Source organism: Somniosus microcephalus, unplaced genomic scaffold (assembly GCF_052327205.1).
Source record: "Somniosus microcephalus isolate GS21.2 unplaced genomic scaffold, FLI_Smic_1.0 unresolved_chr2, whole genome shotgun sequence".
In the NCBI taxonomy this organism is placed as follows: Eukaryota; Metazoa; Chordata; class Chondrichthyes; order Squaliformes; family Somniosidae; genus Somniosus; species Somniosus microcephalus.
Genome location: NW_028225180.1, coordinates 66,803,797 through 66,816,523, shown reverse-complemented (window position 1 = coordinate 66,816,523; position 12,727 = coordinate 66,803,797). Strand labels below are relative to the sequence as shown.

The window sequence follows — 12,727 nt, the reverse complement described above, 5'->3', positions numbered from 1 at the left end:
CAAAATCACTGTGACCCACCCACATGCCCCGCAGTGAACCTGCCCCACCCGTACTCACCCTGACCCACCCGCACGTCCTGCACTCACCCTGACCCACCCCACATCCTGCACTCACCCGGCCCCAACCGCACGTCCCGTACTCACCCTGACCCACCCGCACTTTCCGCACTCACCACCTGACGCAGCAGCATGACCTGCAATCACCCTGACCCAGCCACACTTCCCGGACTCACCCCTGACCCAGCCACATGTCCCGCTCTCACCCTGACCCACCCGCATATCTCACACACACCCCTGACCCAGCCACATGTCCCGCACTCACCCTGACCCACCTGCACATCTGGCACTCATCCGCTGACCCACTCGCACATCCCCCACGCACCCCTGATCCAACTGCACATCCCGCAATCACCCCCTGACCCACCCGCACATTCCGCAGTGACCTGACGCACCCACATTGCCCACACTCACCCTGATCCACCCCACGTCTCTCACTCACCCTGACCAACCCACAGGTCCCGCACTCACCCCCTGACCCACCAACATGTCCTGCACTCACCCTGACCCACCCACACATCCCGCACTCACCCCCTGACACACCCGCATGTCCTGCACTCACCCCCTGACCCACCCGCATGTCCCGCACTCACCCTGACCCACCCGCATGTCCCGCACTCGCCCCCTGACCCACTCGCACGTCCCGCACTCACCCTAACGCACCCGCATGTCCCGCACTCGCCCTAACCCACCCGCAAGTCCCGCAGTCGCCCTGCCCCACCCGCACGTCCCGCACTCACCCTGACACACCCGCACGTCCCGCACTCACCCTGACCCACCCGCTTGTCCCGCACTCACACTGACCCACCCGCTCGTCCTGCACTCACCCTGACCCACCCACGCGTCCCGCACTCACCCACTGACCCACCCGTATGTCCCGCACTCACCCCCTGACCCACCCGCAAGTCCCGCACTCACCCTGACCCACCCACACGTCCCGCACTCGCTCTGCCCCACCCGCATGTCTCACACTCACCCTGACCCACCCGCACATCCGGCACTCACCCTGACCCCCCCGCACGTCCCGCACTCACCCTGACACATCCGCACGTCTCGCACTCAACCTGACCCACCCGCACATCCCCCAGTCACCCCTGATCCACCTGCACGTCCCACAATCACCCCTGACCCACCCGCACATTCCACAGTGACCTGACGCACCCACATTGTCCACACTCACCCTGATCCACCCCACGTCTCTCACTCACTGTGACTCACCCGCACGTCCCACACTCACCTTGACCAACCCGCACGTCCCGCACTCACCCAGACCCACCCACACGTCCCGCATTCACCCAGACCCAGCCACACTACTTGCACTCACCCAGATCAACCCACATGTCCCACAATCACCCTGACCCAATCGCACAACCCGCAATCACACTGACCCACCCACACGTCCAGCATTCTCCCTGACCCACCTGCACATCCCGCACTCGCCCTTCCTCAACCGCATGTCCCGCACTCACCCTAACCCACCCGCACGTCCCGCACTCTCCCTGCCCCACACGCACGTCCCACACTCACCCTGACCCACCCGCACGTCCCGCACTCACCCTAACCCACCCGCAAGTCCCGCAGTCGCCCTGCCCCACCCGCACGTCCCGCACTCACCCTGACACACCCGCACGTCCCGCACTCACCCTGACCCACCCGCTTGTCCCGCACTCACGCTGACCCACCCGCTCATCCCGCACTCACACTGACCCACCCACACGTCCCGCACTCACCCATTGACCCACCCGCATGTCCCGCACTCACCCCCTGACCCACCCGCAAGTCCCGCACTCACCCTGACCCACCCACATGTCCCGCACTCGCCCTGCCCCACCCGCACGTCCCACACTCACCCTGACACACCCGCATGCCCTGCACTCTCCCTGACCCACCCGCACATCCGGCACTCACCCTGACCCACCCGCACATCCCGTACTCACCCTGACACAGCCGCATGTCCCGCACTCAACCTGACCCACCTGCACGTCCCCCAGTCGCCCCTGATCCACCTGCACATCCCACAACCACCCCTGGCCAACCCGCACATTCCAGAGTGACCTGACGCACCCACATTGCCCACACTCACCCTGATCCACCCCACATCTCTCACTCACCGTGACTCACCCGCACGTCCCACACTCACCTTGACCAACCCGCACGTCCCGCAGTCACCTAGACCCACCCACACGTCCCGCATTCACCCAGACCCAGCCGCACTACTTGCACTCACCCAGACCAACCCACATGTCCCGCAATCACCCTGACCCAACCGCACAACCCGCAATCACACTGACCCACCCACACATCCAGCATTCTCCCTGACCCACCTGCACATCCCGCACTCACCGGCTGACCCAACCGCACATCCCGCACTCACCCTGATCCACCTGCACATTCCGCAATCACCGTGACCCACCCACAAGTCCCGCACTCACCCGCTGACCCATCAGCACGTCCAGCACTCTCCCTGCCCCACCCGCACTCCCACACTCACCCTGACACACCCGCACATCCCGCACTCTCCCTGACCCACCCACACGTCCCACATTCACCCCCTGACCCTCCCGCACATCCCGCACTCACCCTGACCCTCCCGCACATCCCGCTCTCACCCTGACCCTCCCGCAAATCCCGCACTCACCCGATCCTACCGCATGTCCCGCACTCACCCGATGATCCACCCACAATTCCCGCAAACACCCCCTGACCCTCCCGCTCGTCCCGCACTCACCGCTGACCCTCCCGCATGTCCCGCACTCACCCCCTGACCCACCTGCACGTCCCGCAATCACCCTGACCCAGCCGCACGTCCCATACTCATCCTGACCCATCAGCATGTCCCGCACTCACCGTGTCCCACCCGCACATCCCACACTCACACTGATCAACCTGCACATCCCGCAGTCACCCTGAACTGCCCGCACCTCCCGCATGCACCCTGACCCACCCGCACGTCCCGCCCTTCCCCTGACCCAACCTGATTTACAATCAGCACAAACATATTTTGCCACTCTAGAATTTACATGTCGAGGGCCTTGTATCTCAATTTTGTAGCAACCATGAATTAAATCCACATGTTTCTGTTCTATTTTAATATACACTGCTGTAACCTGGAATTAAATGTTTTTCAGCTCAAAACTTAGCTGAGATGGGTCACCTATTATGTAAACCACGTGGGTATGGGAAAAACTCGAATAAACGGAGTCCAGTTTCGGGGAACTACAATTACCAGGCCACCAATAAAAGCAGTGCGACAGATTCAAGTGTTCAGTTTCCAGTAAGCCCTGGCGATGAAGGGACTCAGGCAACAGGAGTCATCAACAGTCGACGCAGTCAGCCTCCAAGAAGCTCTGCAAATGACCAGAGTCAGGCTGCTGCAACTTGTACAGCTGGAAGGATTCTGAATCCAGGAACAAATGAACAGCGTCAGATTCAAGGTGCTGCTCCTGGGGCAGGAGTTCAGGCTGCAGGAACCGGTAGAAGTGAACAGATTCAGATTCAAGGCACTGCTCCTGGGGAAGGTGATCAGGCCGCAGGAGCCGGTACAAGTGAACAGAGTCAGATTCAAGGCCCTGCTCCTGGGGAAGGTGATCAGGCAGCAGGATACAGTACAAGAGATCAGAGTCAGGTTCACGGCCCTGCTCCTGGTGACGGTGATCAGGCAGCAGGATACGGTACAAGTGAACAGAGTCAGGTTCAAGGCCATGCTCCCTTGGAAGATGTTCAGGCCACAGGGACTGGTACAAGTGAACAGAGTCAGGTTCAAGGCCCAGCTCCTGGGGAAGGTGATCAAGCCGCAGTAACCGGTACAACTGAAGCGATTCCTTCCTATGGAGATTTGTTTAACGATGCTATTCCAAACGTTGTCCAAAACACAGGTTAGTAGAATGAAACTCCTTCCAACTAAAACATTTCTGAACATTTCAACTAATACAGCAAAACTCTGCCTATTCACTTACCGACCTGCAATAAATATATAAAAGAAACATAGTAACATAGAAGATAGGAGCAGGAGTAGGCCATTCGGACCCTCGAGCCTGCTCTGCCATTCAACGAGATCATGGCTGATCATTCGAACTCAGTAACCTGTCCCTGCCTTCTCCCCATATACCTTGATCCCTTTACCCTTAAGAAATATATCTAACTCCTTCTTGAATATATTTAATGATTTGGCCTCAACTGCTTTCTGTGGTAGCGAATTCCACAGGTTCGCCACTCTCTGGGTGAAGCAATTCCTCCTCATCTCTCTCCTAAATGGCTTACCCCTTATCTTTAGACTGTGACCCCTGGTTCTGGACTCCCCCGACATCGGGAACATCCTTCCTGCATCTAGTCTGTCTAGTCCTGTTGGAATTTTATAAGTTTTATTGAGATCCCCTCTCATTCTTCTAAACTCCAGCGAGTATAAGCCCAATCAACCCAATCTCTCCTCATACGTCATTCCTGCCATCCCAGGTATCAGTCTGGTGAATCTTCGCTGCACTCCCTCCATGGCAAGAACATCCTTCCTCAGATCAGGGGACCAAAACTGCAGACAATACTCAAGGTGTGGTCTCACCAACGCCCTGTACAACTGCAGCAAGACATCTTTGTTCCTGTACTCGAATCCTGTCACTACGAAGGACAACATTCCATTTGCCTCCTAAACCGCCTGCTGCACCTACATGCGTAACTTCAGCGACTGGTGCACACGAACACCCCGTTCTCATTGCACTTACCCTTCCCTCAATCTATTGCCGTTCAGATAATCTGCCTTCCGGTTTTTGCCACCAAAGTGGATAACCTCGCATTTATCCACATTATACAGCATCTGCCATGCATCTGCCCAATCACCCAACCTGTGCAAATAATACTGGAGTTTCTCGGCATCCTCCTCACAGCACACATGCCCACCCAGCTTTGTGTCGTCTGCAAACTTAGAGATATTACATCTAGTTGCCTCGTCTAGATCATTGATATATATTGTGAACAGCTGGTGTCCTAGCACCGATCCCTGCGGTACCCCACTTGTCACTGCCTGCCACTTGGAAAAAGACCCGTTTATTCCAACTCTTTGCTTCCTGTCAACCAACCTGTTCTCTATCCAATCAGTACCTTGCTCCCAATCCCATGTGCTTTAACTTTACACGCTAATCTCTTATGTGGGGCCTTCTGAAAGTCCAAATGCACCACATCCACTGGTTCTCACTTATCTAATCCACAAGTTATATCCTCAAAACATTTCAATAGATTAGTCAAGCACGATTTACCTTTTATAAATCCATGTTAACTTTGTCCGATCCTGTCACTGTTTTCCAAGTGCTCTGCTGTTGCATCTTTTATAATGGACTCTAGCATTTTCCCCACTACCGATGACAAGCTTACCGGTCTATAATTCCCTGTTTTCTCTCTGCCACCTTTTTTGAATAGTGTGGTTACATTAGCTACCCTCCAATCCATGGGAGCTGTTCCAGAGTCTATAGAATTTTGGAAGATGACCAGCAATGCATCTACTATTTCTAGTGCCACTTCCTTAATACCCTAGGATGTAGATTATCAGGCCTTGGGGATTTATCGGCCTTCAATCTCGTCAATTTCCCAAACACCATTTCCCTACAAATACTGATTTCATTCAGTTCCTCCCTCTCATTAGACCCTATGTTCCCTGGCATCTCTGGGAGGTTATTTGTGTCCTCCTTTGTGAAGACAGAACCAAAGTATGTATTTAATTGGTCTGCCATTATAAATTCCCCTGATTCTGACTGCAAGGGACCGATGCTTGACTTCACCAGTCTTTTTCTCTTCATATATCTATACAAGCTTTTACAGTCAGTTTGCATGTTCCCTGATAGCTTGCTCTCATACTCTATTTCCCCGCTCTTATTTAATCCCTTTGTCCTCCTTTGCTGAATCCTAAACTGATCCCAATCCTCAGGTGTGCTGCTTTGTCTGGCCAATTTAAATGTCCTCTCCTTGGATCTTATGCTATTCCCTTGTTAACCACTGTTGAGTCACCTTTGTTGTTTTATTTTTATGCCAAGTAGGGATGAACAAATTCTGTAGTTCATACATGCAATCTTTAAATTTTAGCATTGCCTATCCACCGTCAACCCTTTAAGTAATGTTCCCCAATCCATGCTACCCAACTCGCACCTCATACCATCATAGTTTCCTTTATTGAATTCAGGACCCTAGCTTCTGAGTCAAATACTTCACTTTCCATCTTAATGAAGAATTCTATCATATTATGATCGCTCCACCCTAAGGGTACTCGCACAATAAGATTGCTAATTAACCGTTTCCATTTACATAATACCCAGTCTAAGATGGCCTGATCTCTAGTTGATTCCTCGACATATTGGTCCAGGAAACCATCCCGTATACACTCCAGGAATTCCTCCTCCGCAGTATTATTACTAATTTGGTTAGCCCAATCTATATGTAGATTAAAGTCACCCATGATAACTGCAGTGCCCTTATTGCCCGAGTCTCTAATTTCCCGTTTAATGCCATCCCCAAACTTGGCATTACTGTTTGGAGGTCTGTATACAACTCCCACTAAAGTTTTCTGCCCCTTGCCATTTCTCAGCTCTACCCATACAGAATCCATATCTTCAGAGCTAATATCCTTCCTTACTATTGTGTTAGTCTCCTCTTTAAGCAGCAATGCTACCCCACTTCCTTTTCCTTTTTGCCTGTCTTTCCTGAATATTGAATACCCCTGGATGTTGAGTTCCCAAACTTGGTCACCCTGGAGCCATGTTTGCATAATCCCAATCATATCATATCCTTTACATCTAGTTGCACAGCTAATTAATCCACCTTATTACGAATGCTCCACGCATTAAGACACAAAGCCTTCAGGCTTGTTTTTTAATGCTCTTAGACCTTTTAGAATTATTATTTACTGTTGCCATGTTTGATTTAAGTCCTTGATTTCTCTGAGTGCACCTTTTGCTTTTCTCCTTCCTGTCTTTTGCTTCTATCCTTGTTTCCCTTTCCTCTGTCTCCCTGCACAGGTTCGCAACTCCCTGCCATTTTATTTTAAACCCTCCCCAACAGCACTAGCAAACAGTCCCCCAAGGACATCGGTCCCAGTACTGCCCAGATACAAACCATCCAGTTTGTACTGGTCCCACCTCCCCCAGAACCGGTTCCAATGTCCCAGTAATTTGAATCCCTCCCCCATGCACCATTCCTCTAGCAACGTAATCATCTGAAATATCCTTCTGTTTCAACTCTGACTAGCACTGAGATTACTACATTTGTGGTCCTATTTTTTAATTTACCTCTTACCTCCCTATATTCAGCTTTTAGGAACTCATCCCGGTTTTTCCCTATATCATTGGTACCTATATGCACCACGACAACTGGCTGTTCACCCTCCCCCCCAGAATTCCTTACAGCCTCTCCAAGACATCCTTGACCCTTGCACCAGGGAGGCAACATACCATCCTGGAGTCCCGTTTGCGGCCGCAGAAACGCCTATCTATTCCCCTTACAATAGAATCCCCTATTACTATAGCTCTCTCACTCTTTTTCCTCCCGTCCTGTGCAGCAGAACCACCCACGGTGCCAGGAAGTTGGCTGCTGCTGCCTTCTCCCGATAAGCTATCTCCCTTAACAATATCCAAAGTGGTATATCTGTTTGAGAAGGGAATGGCCACTGAGCACCCCTGCACTACCTGCCTGCGCCTACTAATCTGCCTGGCAGTCACCGGTTCCCTTCCAACCTGTGCAGCCTTTACCTGCGGTGTAATCAACTGATTAAACGTGATTTCCACAACGTCCTCAGCATCGCGAATGCTCCAGTATGTTTCCTTTCACAGCTCCAGCGCCGCAATGCGGTCTACCAGTAGCTGCAGCTGGATACACTTCCCACACAGATGGTCTTCAGGGACACAGGAAGTGTCCCTGATTTCCCACATAGTGCTGGAGGAGTATGCCACGGGGCCGAGCTGTCCTGCCATGATTTACCCTTTAATTAATTCAACTTAAATTAAATCAAATCAATACCAGTAATTACACTCCAATTATACTATGTACTCAAGGGCCCTTGTTTCCTAGCACTCCCTGCTACACAACAGAGACCTTAGCAACTATAAACCACAAAATGAAGACCTTTTAAACTTTATAAACTATGAACTTTAACTGTCAAACTATAGAGTAGTATAAATACTCACCTGGCCATACTCACACAATCAGCTGCTACCCCTGCACCGGCGTCACTTTCTGTACTGTGACATCACACTCGAATTCTGCCACCACTCCTGCTGCTGCCGCTATAGTTACAAATATGAAACAATTGCTAAGGGCTACACTTGTGGCATATTCTGATTACTGTTCTCTACCCGTGTACTTTATAATTTCAGTGTTTTTTTTAGACAAAAATGCTAATCGGTTTGTACTTGCTTTTAGTGCTTCTTCTTCTCAGACAGTCCCTCGGAACGGAGGATGACTTGCTTCTACACTATAAATGAGTTCTCAGGTGACTGATAAGTCAAATGAGGGACCTACAGTCTCTGTCACATGTGGGGCAGACACTGCCCTTTGAACGCAGATAAGTCCTAAAACGTGCCCATCCCTTTAGTTTAAATAAAATAAGTGGGTTGCCAGCACCACTTGCACAGCGCATTGGCCGCACGCAGAATTTGGGCGTCAATTTCACCATTGCTGACGCCAAAGAGTGACAAACTGAACCACCAAAAGTGGAGGAGCACTTTGGCTTTAGGCAACTACAAGTGAAGATTGTCGACAATGCCGGTACAGCACATCCCGCAAGGGCCGCCCAATTTTTGGACACTGCTTTCGATTTTTAGCAGTAGGGCTCCAGGAATAGGGACTTCCTCTATCCACCAAGCAGCAGGAAGATAGCCAGGTAAGCTGTGAGTGGGGAGAGGTAGCAGAAATATAGCCCCATAACATAGCTGCACTGCAGGAAGAATTTCAACCACCACACACGGAAACCCAAGATAAGTCTACTAACTCATTTATATCATTACTCTCACGTTAGCCTTGCATTACCTGTTGCCCCGGCATACTCAACCCTTCCCTCCCCAATTACCAGAAACCTCCTCGATTCGCTGCAAATTCCTAGCTGTGTATTCGGCATCCCAGTAGCAGCAACATCTTTTGGATATGGGGAATACATTTTAATACAGTTTCTACTAAACCTGAAAAATAATACCACGGCAGGATTTATAGATACATATAATTCAAAAGGTGCACCATTGCCATGGTTTCATAACACTTTAATATTAATATCGGCTGTTTCAATTCCTTTAATAATAGAGAATATTATTTTTTTTATTCATTGATGGGATGTGGGCGTCGCTGGCTGGCTAGGCCTGCATTTAGTGCGCATCCCGAATTGCCCTTGAGAAGATGGTGGTGAGCCACCTTCTTGAACCGCTGCAGTCCATATGATGTAGGTACACCCACAATGCTGTTAGGAAGGGAGTTCCAGGATTTTGGACCAGCGACAGTGAAGGAACGGTGATAAAGGTCCAAGTCAGGATGGTTTGTGGCTTGGAGGGGAACTTGTAGGTGGTGATGTTCCCATGCGTCTGCTGCCCTTGTTCAGTCCTCCCAGCACTGGGGGCGCTTTAGTAAACATTTACACATGTCCACCTGCCACTCTCGCCTGTTTCAACAAATGCAGTGAGATGAATTTCCAGCTCATCAGTCTAAGTAGGAGCAAAAGCATACAGATTCGCCAGTAACTAATTAACAGTCTTATTTTTAATGCACACTTTCTGAAAGCATCACACTTACTGCAGCCCTCGTCACTTGTCACATTCACTTCCTGTAATGCATCAAACCTCACAATGCAGACAATAAACTTGTATTATAACCACTCACACCCCGTTACTGTCAATTCGGTCTAGAGCTGGGTCAGTGTTTTTTTTTCCTGGAGGGCTGTGTCATTGGGGTGTAGTGCCGGGTCAGTGGTGAGTCGCTGTAAGGCTGGGTAAGTGGATTGTCGGTGTAGGGCTCGGTCAGTGGGGTGTCGGTGTAGGGCAGGGTCCGTAGGTTTTCAGTATAGGGCTGGGTCAGTGGGGTGTCGGTGTGGAGCTGGGTCAGTAGGGAGTCGATGTAGGGCTGGGTCAGTGGGGTATCAGTGTAGGTCTGGGTCAGTGGGGTGTTGGTGTGGGGCTGGGTCAGTGGGGTTTCGGTGTAGTGCCAGATAAGTAGGTTTTCAGTGAAGGGCTGGGTCAGTGGGGTGTCGGTGTAGGTCTGGGTCAGTAGGGTGTCAGTGGAGGGCTGGGTGAGTGAGTTGTCGGTGTAGGGCTGGGTCAGTCGGGATTCTATGTAGGGCTGTGTCAGTGGGGTGTCGGTGTAGGGCTGGGGCAGTGGGTATCGGTGAAGGGCTGGGACAGTGGAGTGTCAGTGTGGGGCTGGATCAGTGAGGTTTCGGTTTTGGGCTGGGTCAGTTGGGTTTCAGTGTAGGGCCTGGACTTTAGGGTGTCAGTGTAGGGCTGGGTCAGTAGGGTGACAGTAAGGGCTGGGTCACTGGGGTGTCAGTGTAGGGCTGGGTCAGTGGGGTGTCAGTATAGGGCTGGGTCAGTGGGGTGTCAGTGTAGGACTGGGTCAGTGGTGTGTCAGTGTAGGGCTGGTTCAGTGGGGTGTCAGTGTAGGGCTGGGTCAGTGGGGTGTCAGTGTAGGGCTGGGTCAGTGGGGTGTCAGTGTAGGGCTGGGTCAGTGGGGTGTCGGTGTAGGGCTTGGTCAGTGAGGTGTCAGTGTAGGGCTGGGTCAGTGGGGTGTCAGTGTAGGGCTTGGTCAGTGAGGTGTCAGTGTAGGGCTGGGTCAGTGGAGTGTCAGTGTGGGGCTGGGTCAGTGGGCTGTCAGTGTAGGGCTGGGTCAGTGGGGTGTCAGTGTAGGGCTTGGTCAGTGAGGTGTCAGTGTAGGGCTGGGTCAGTGGGGTGTCGGTGTGAGGCTGGGTCAGTGGGGTGTCAGTGTAGGACTGGGTCAGTTGGGTATCAGTGTAGGGCTGGGTCAGTGGGGTGCCGGTGTGGGGCTGAGTCAGTGGGGTGTCAGTGTAGGGCTGGGTCAGAATGGTTTATGTGCAGGGCTGGGTCAGTGGGGTGTCGGTGTAGAACTGGGTCAGCGGGGTGTGGGTCTGGATCAGTGGGGTGTCGCTGTAGGACTGGGTCAGTGGGGTGTCGGTGTAGGACTGGGTCAGTGGGGTGTCAGTGTAGGACTGGGTCATTGGGGTGTTGGTGTAGGGCAGGGTCAGTGAGGTGTCGGTGTGGGGTTGGGGTTGTGGGTGTGGGGCAGGGTCAGTGGGGTATCAATGTGGGGCTGGGTCAGTAGGGTGTGTGTGTAGGGCTGGCTCAGTGAGGTGTCGGTGTAGGGCTGGGTCAGTGAGGGGTCAGTATAGGGCTGGGTCTGTAGGGTATCTGTGTGGGGCTGGGTCAGTGGCATGTGGGGCTAGGTCATTGGGGTGTGTATGTGGGGTTGGGTCATGTGGGGTGTCGGTCTAGTGCTGGGTCAGTGGTGTGCTGTTGTGGGTTTTTGTCATTGGGGTGTCGGTGTAGGGCTGGGTCAGTGGGGTGTCAGTGTATGACTGGGTCAGTGGGGTATCAGTGTAGGGCTGGGTCAGTGGGGTGTCAGTGTAGGGCTGGGTAAGTGGGGTATCAGTGCAGGGCTGGATCAGTGGGGTGTGTGTGTAGCACTGAATCAGCGGGATGTCAGTGTGGGGCTGGGTCAGTGGGCTGTCGGTCTAGTGCTGGGTCAGTGGGGTGCTGTTGTGAGTCTGGGTTATTGGGGTGTGGGGCTGGATCAGTGGGGTGTGTGTGTAGGCCTGAATCAGTGGGCTGTCAGTGTGGGGCTGGGTCAGTGGGGTGTCGGTCTAGTGCTGGGTCAGTGGGGTGCTGTTGTGAGTCTGGATCATTGGGGTGTGGGTGTGGGGCAGGGTCAGTGGGGTGTGTGTGTAGGACTGAATCAGTTGGCTGTCAATGTGGGGCTGGGTCAGTGGGGTGTCGTTGTGCAGCGGTGTCAGTGGGATTTCAGTGTATGGCTAGGTTCGTGCATTGAGGGACTGTGTAATTCCGTTGTGGGGCTGGATCAGTGGGGTGTCTGTGCAGGGCTGGGTCAGTGGCATATCGGTTTATGTCTGGGTCAATGGGGTGTCAGTGCAGGGCTGTGTCAGTGGGGTGTCCGTGTAGGGCTAGGTCAGTGGGGTTTGGCTGTAGGGCTGAGTCAGTGGGTAGTGCGTGCAGGGCTGGGTCAGTGGGGTGTCCGTGTAGGGCTAGGTCAGTGGGGTTTGGTTGTAGGGCTGGGTCAGTGGGGTTTCGTTATAGGGATGGGTGAGTAGGGTGTCAGTGCATGGCTGGGTCAGTGGGGTGTCAGTGTAAGGCTGGATCAATGGGGTGTCGGTGTAGGGCTGGGTCAGTGGGGTTTCAGTGCAGGGCTGGGTCAGTGGGGTGTGGGGCTGAGTCAGTGGTGTGTGGGTGAGGGACTAGGTCAGTGGGCTGTGGGTGTGGGGCTGGGTCAGTGGGGTGCCGGTGCAGTGTTGGGTCAGTGGGGTGCCGGTGCAGGGCTGGGTCAGTGGGGTTTCTGTGTAGGGCTTTGTCAGTGAGGTGTCGGTGTAGGGCTGTGTCAGTGGGGTAATGGTGTTAGGCTGTGTCAGTGGGATTTCAGTGGAGAGCTGGATCTTTAGGTTGTCAGTGTAGGGCTGGGTCAGTGGGGTTCG

General features: G+C 52.9%; 1 protein-coding gene across 1 annotated transcript in view; it reads left to right on the top strand.

Moving 5' to 3' along the window:
• The first annotated feature begins 1,731 nt into the window (after positions 1-1,731).
• Positions 1,732-12,727, top strand: part of LOC147092774 (NACHT, LRR and PYD domains-containing protein 3-like) — a 68,022-nt gene continuing 57,026 nt past the window's right edge. Inside the window, exon 1 of the mRNA XM_085976009.1 lies at positions 1,732-3,932. Within this exon, the coding sequence (XP_085832135.1) occupies positions 3,203-3,932 (730 nt within the window). The 5' untranslated portion in view covers positions 1,732-3,202. The remainder of the gene's footprint in view (positions 3,933-12,727) is intronic.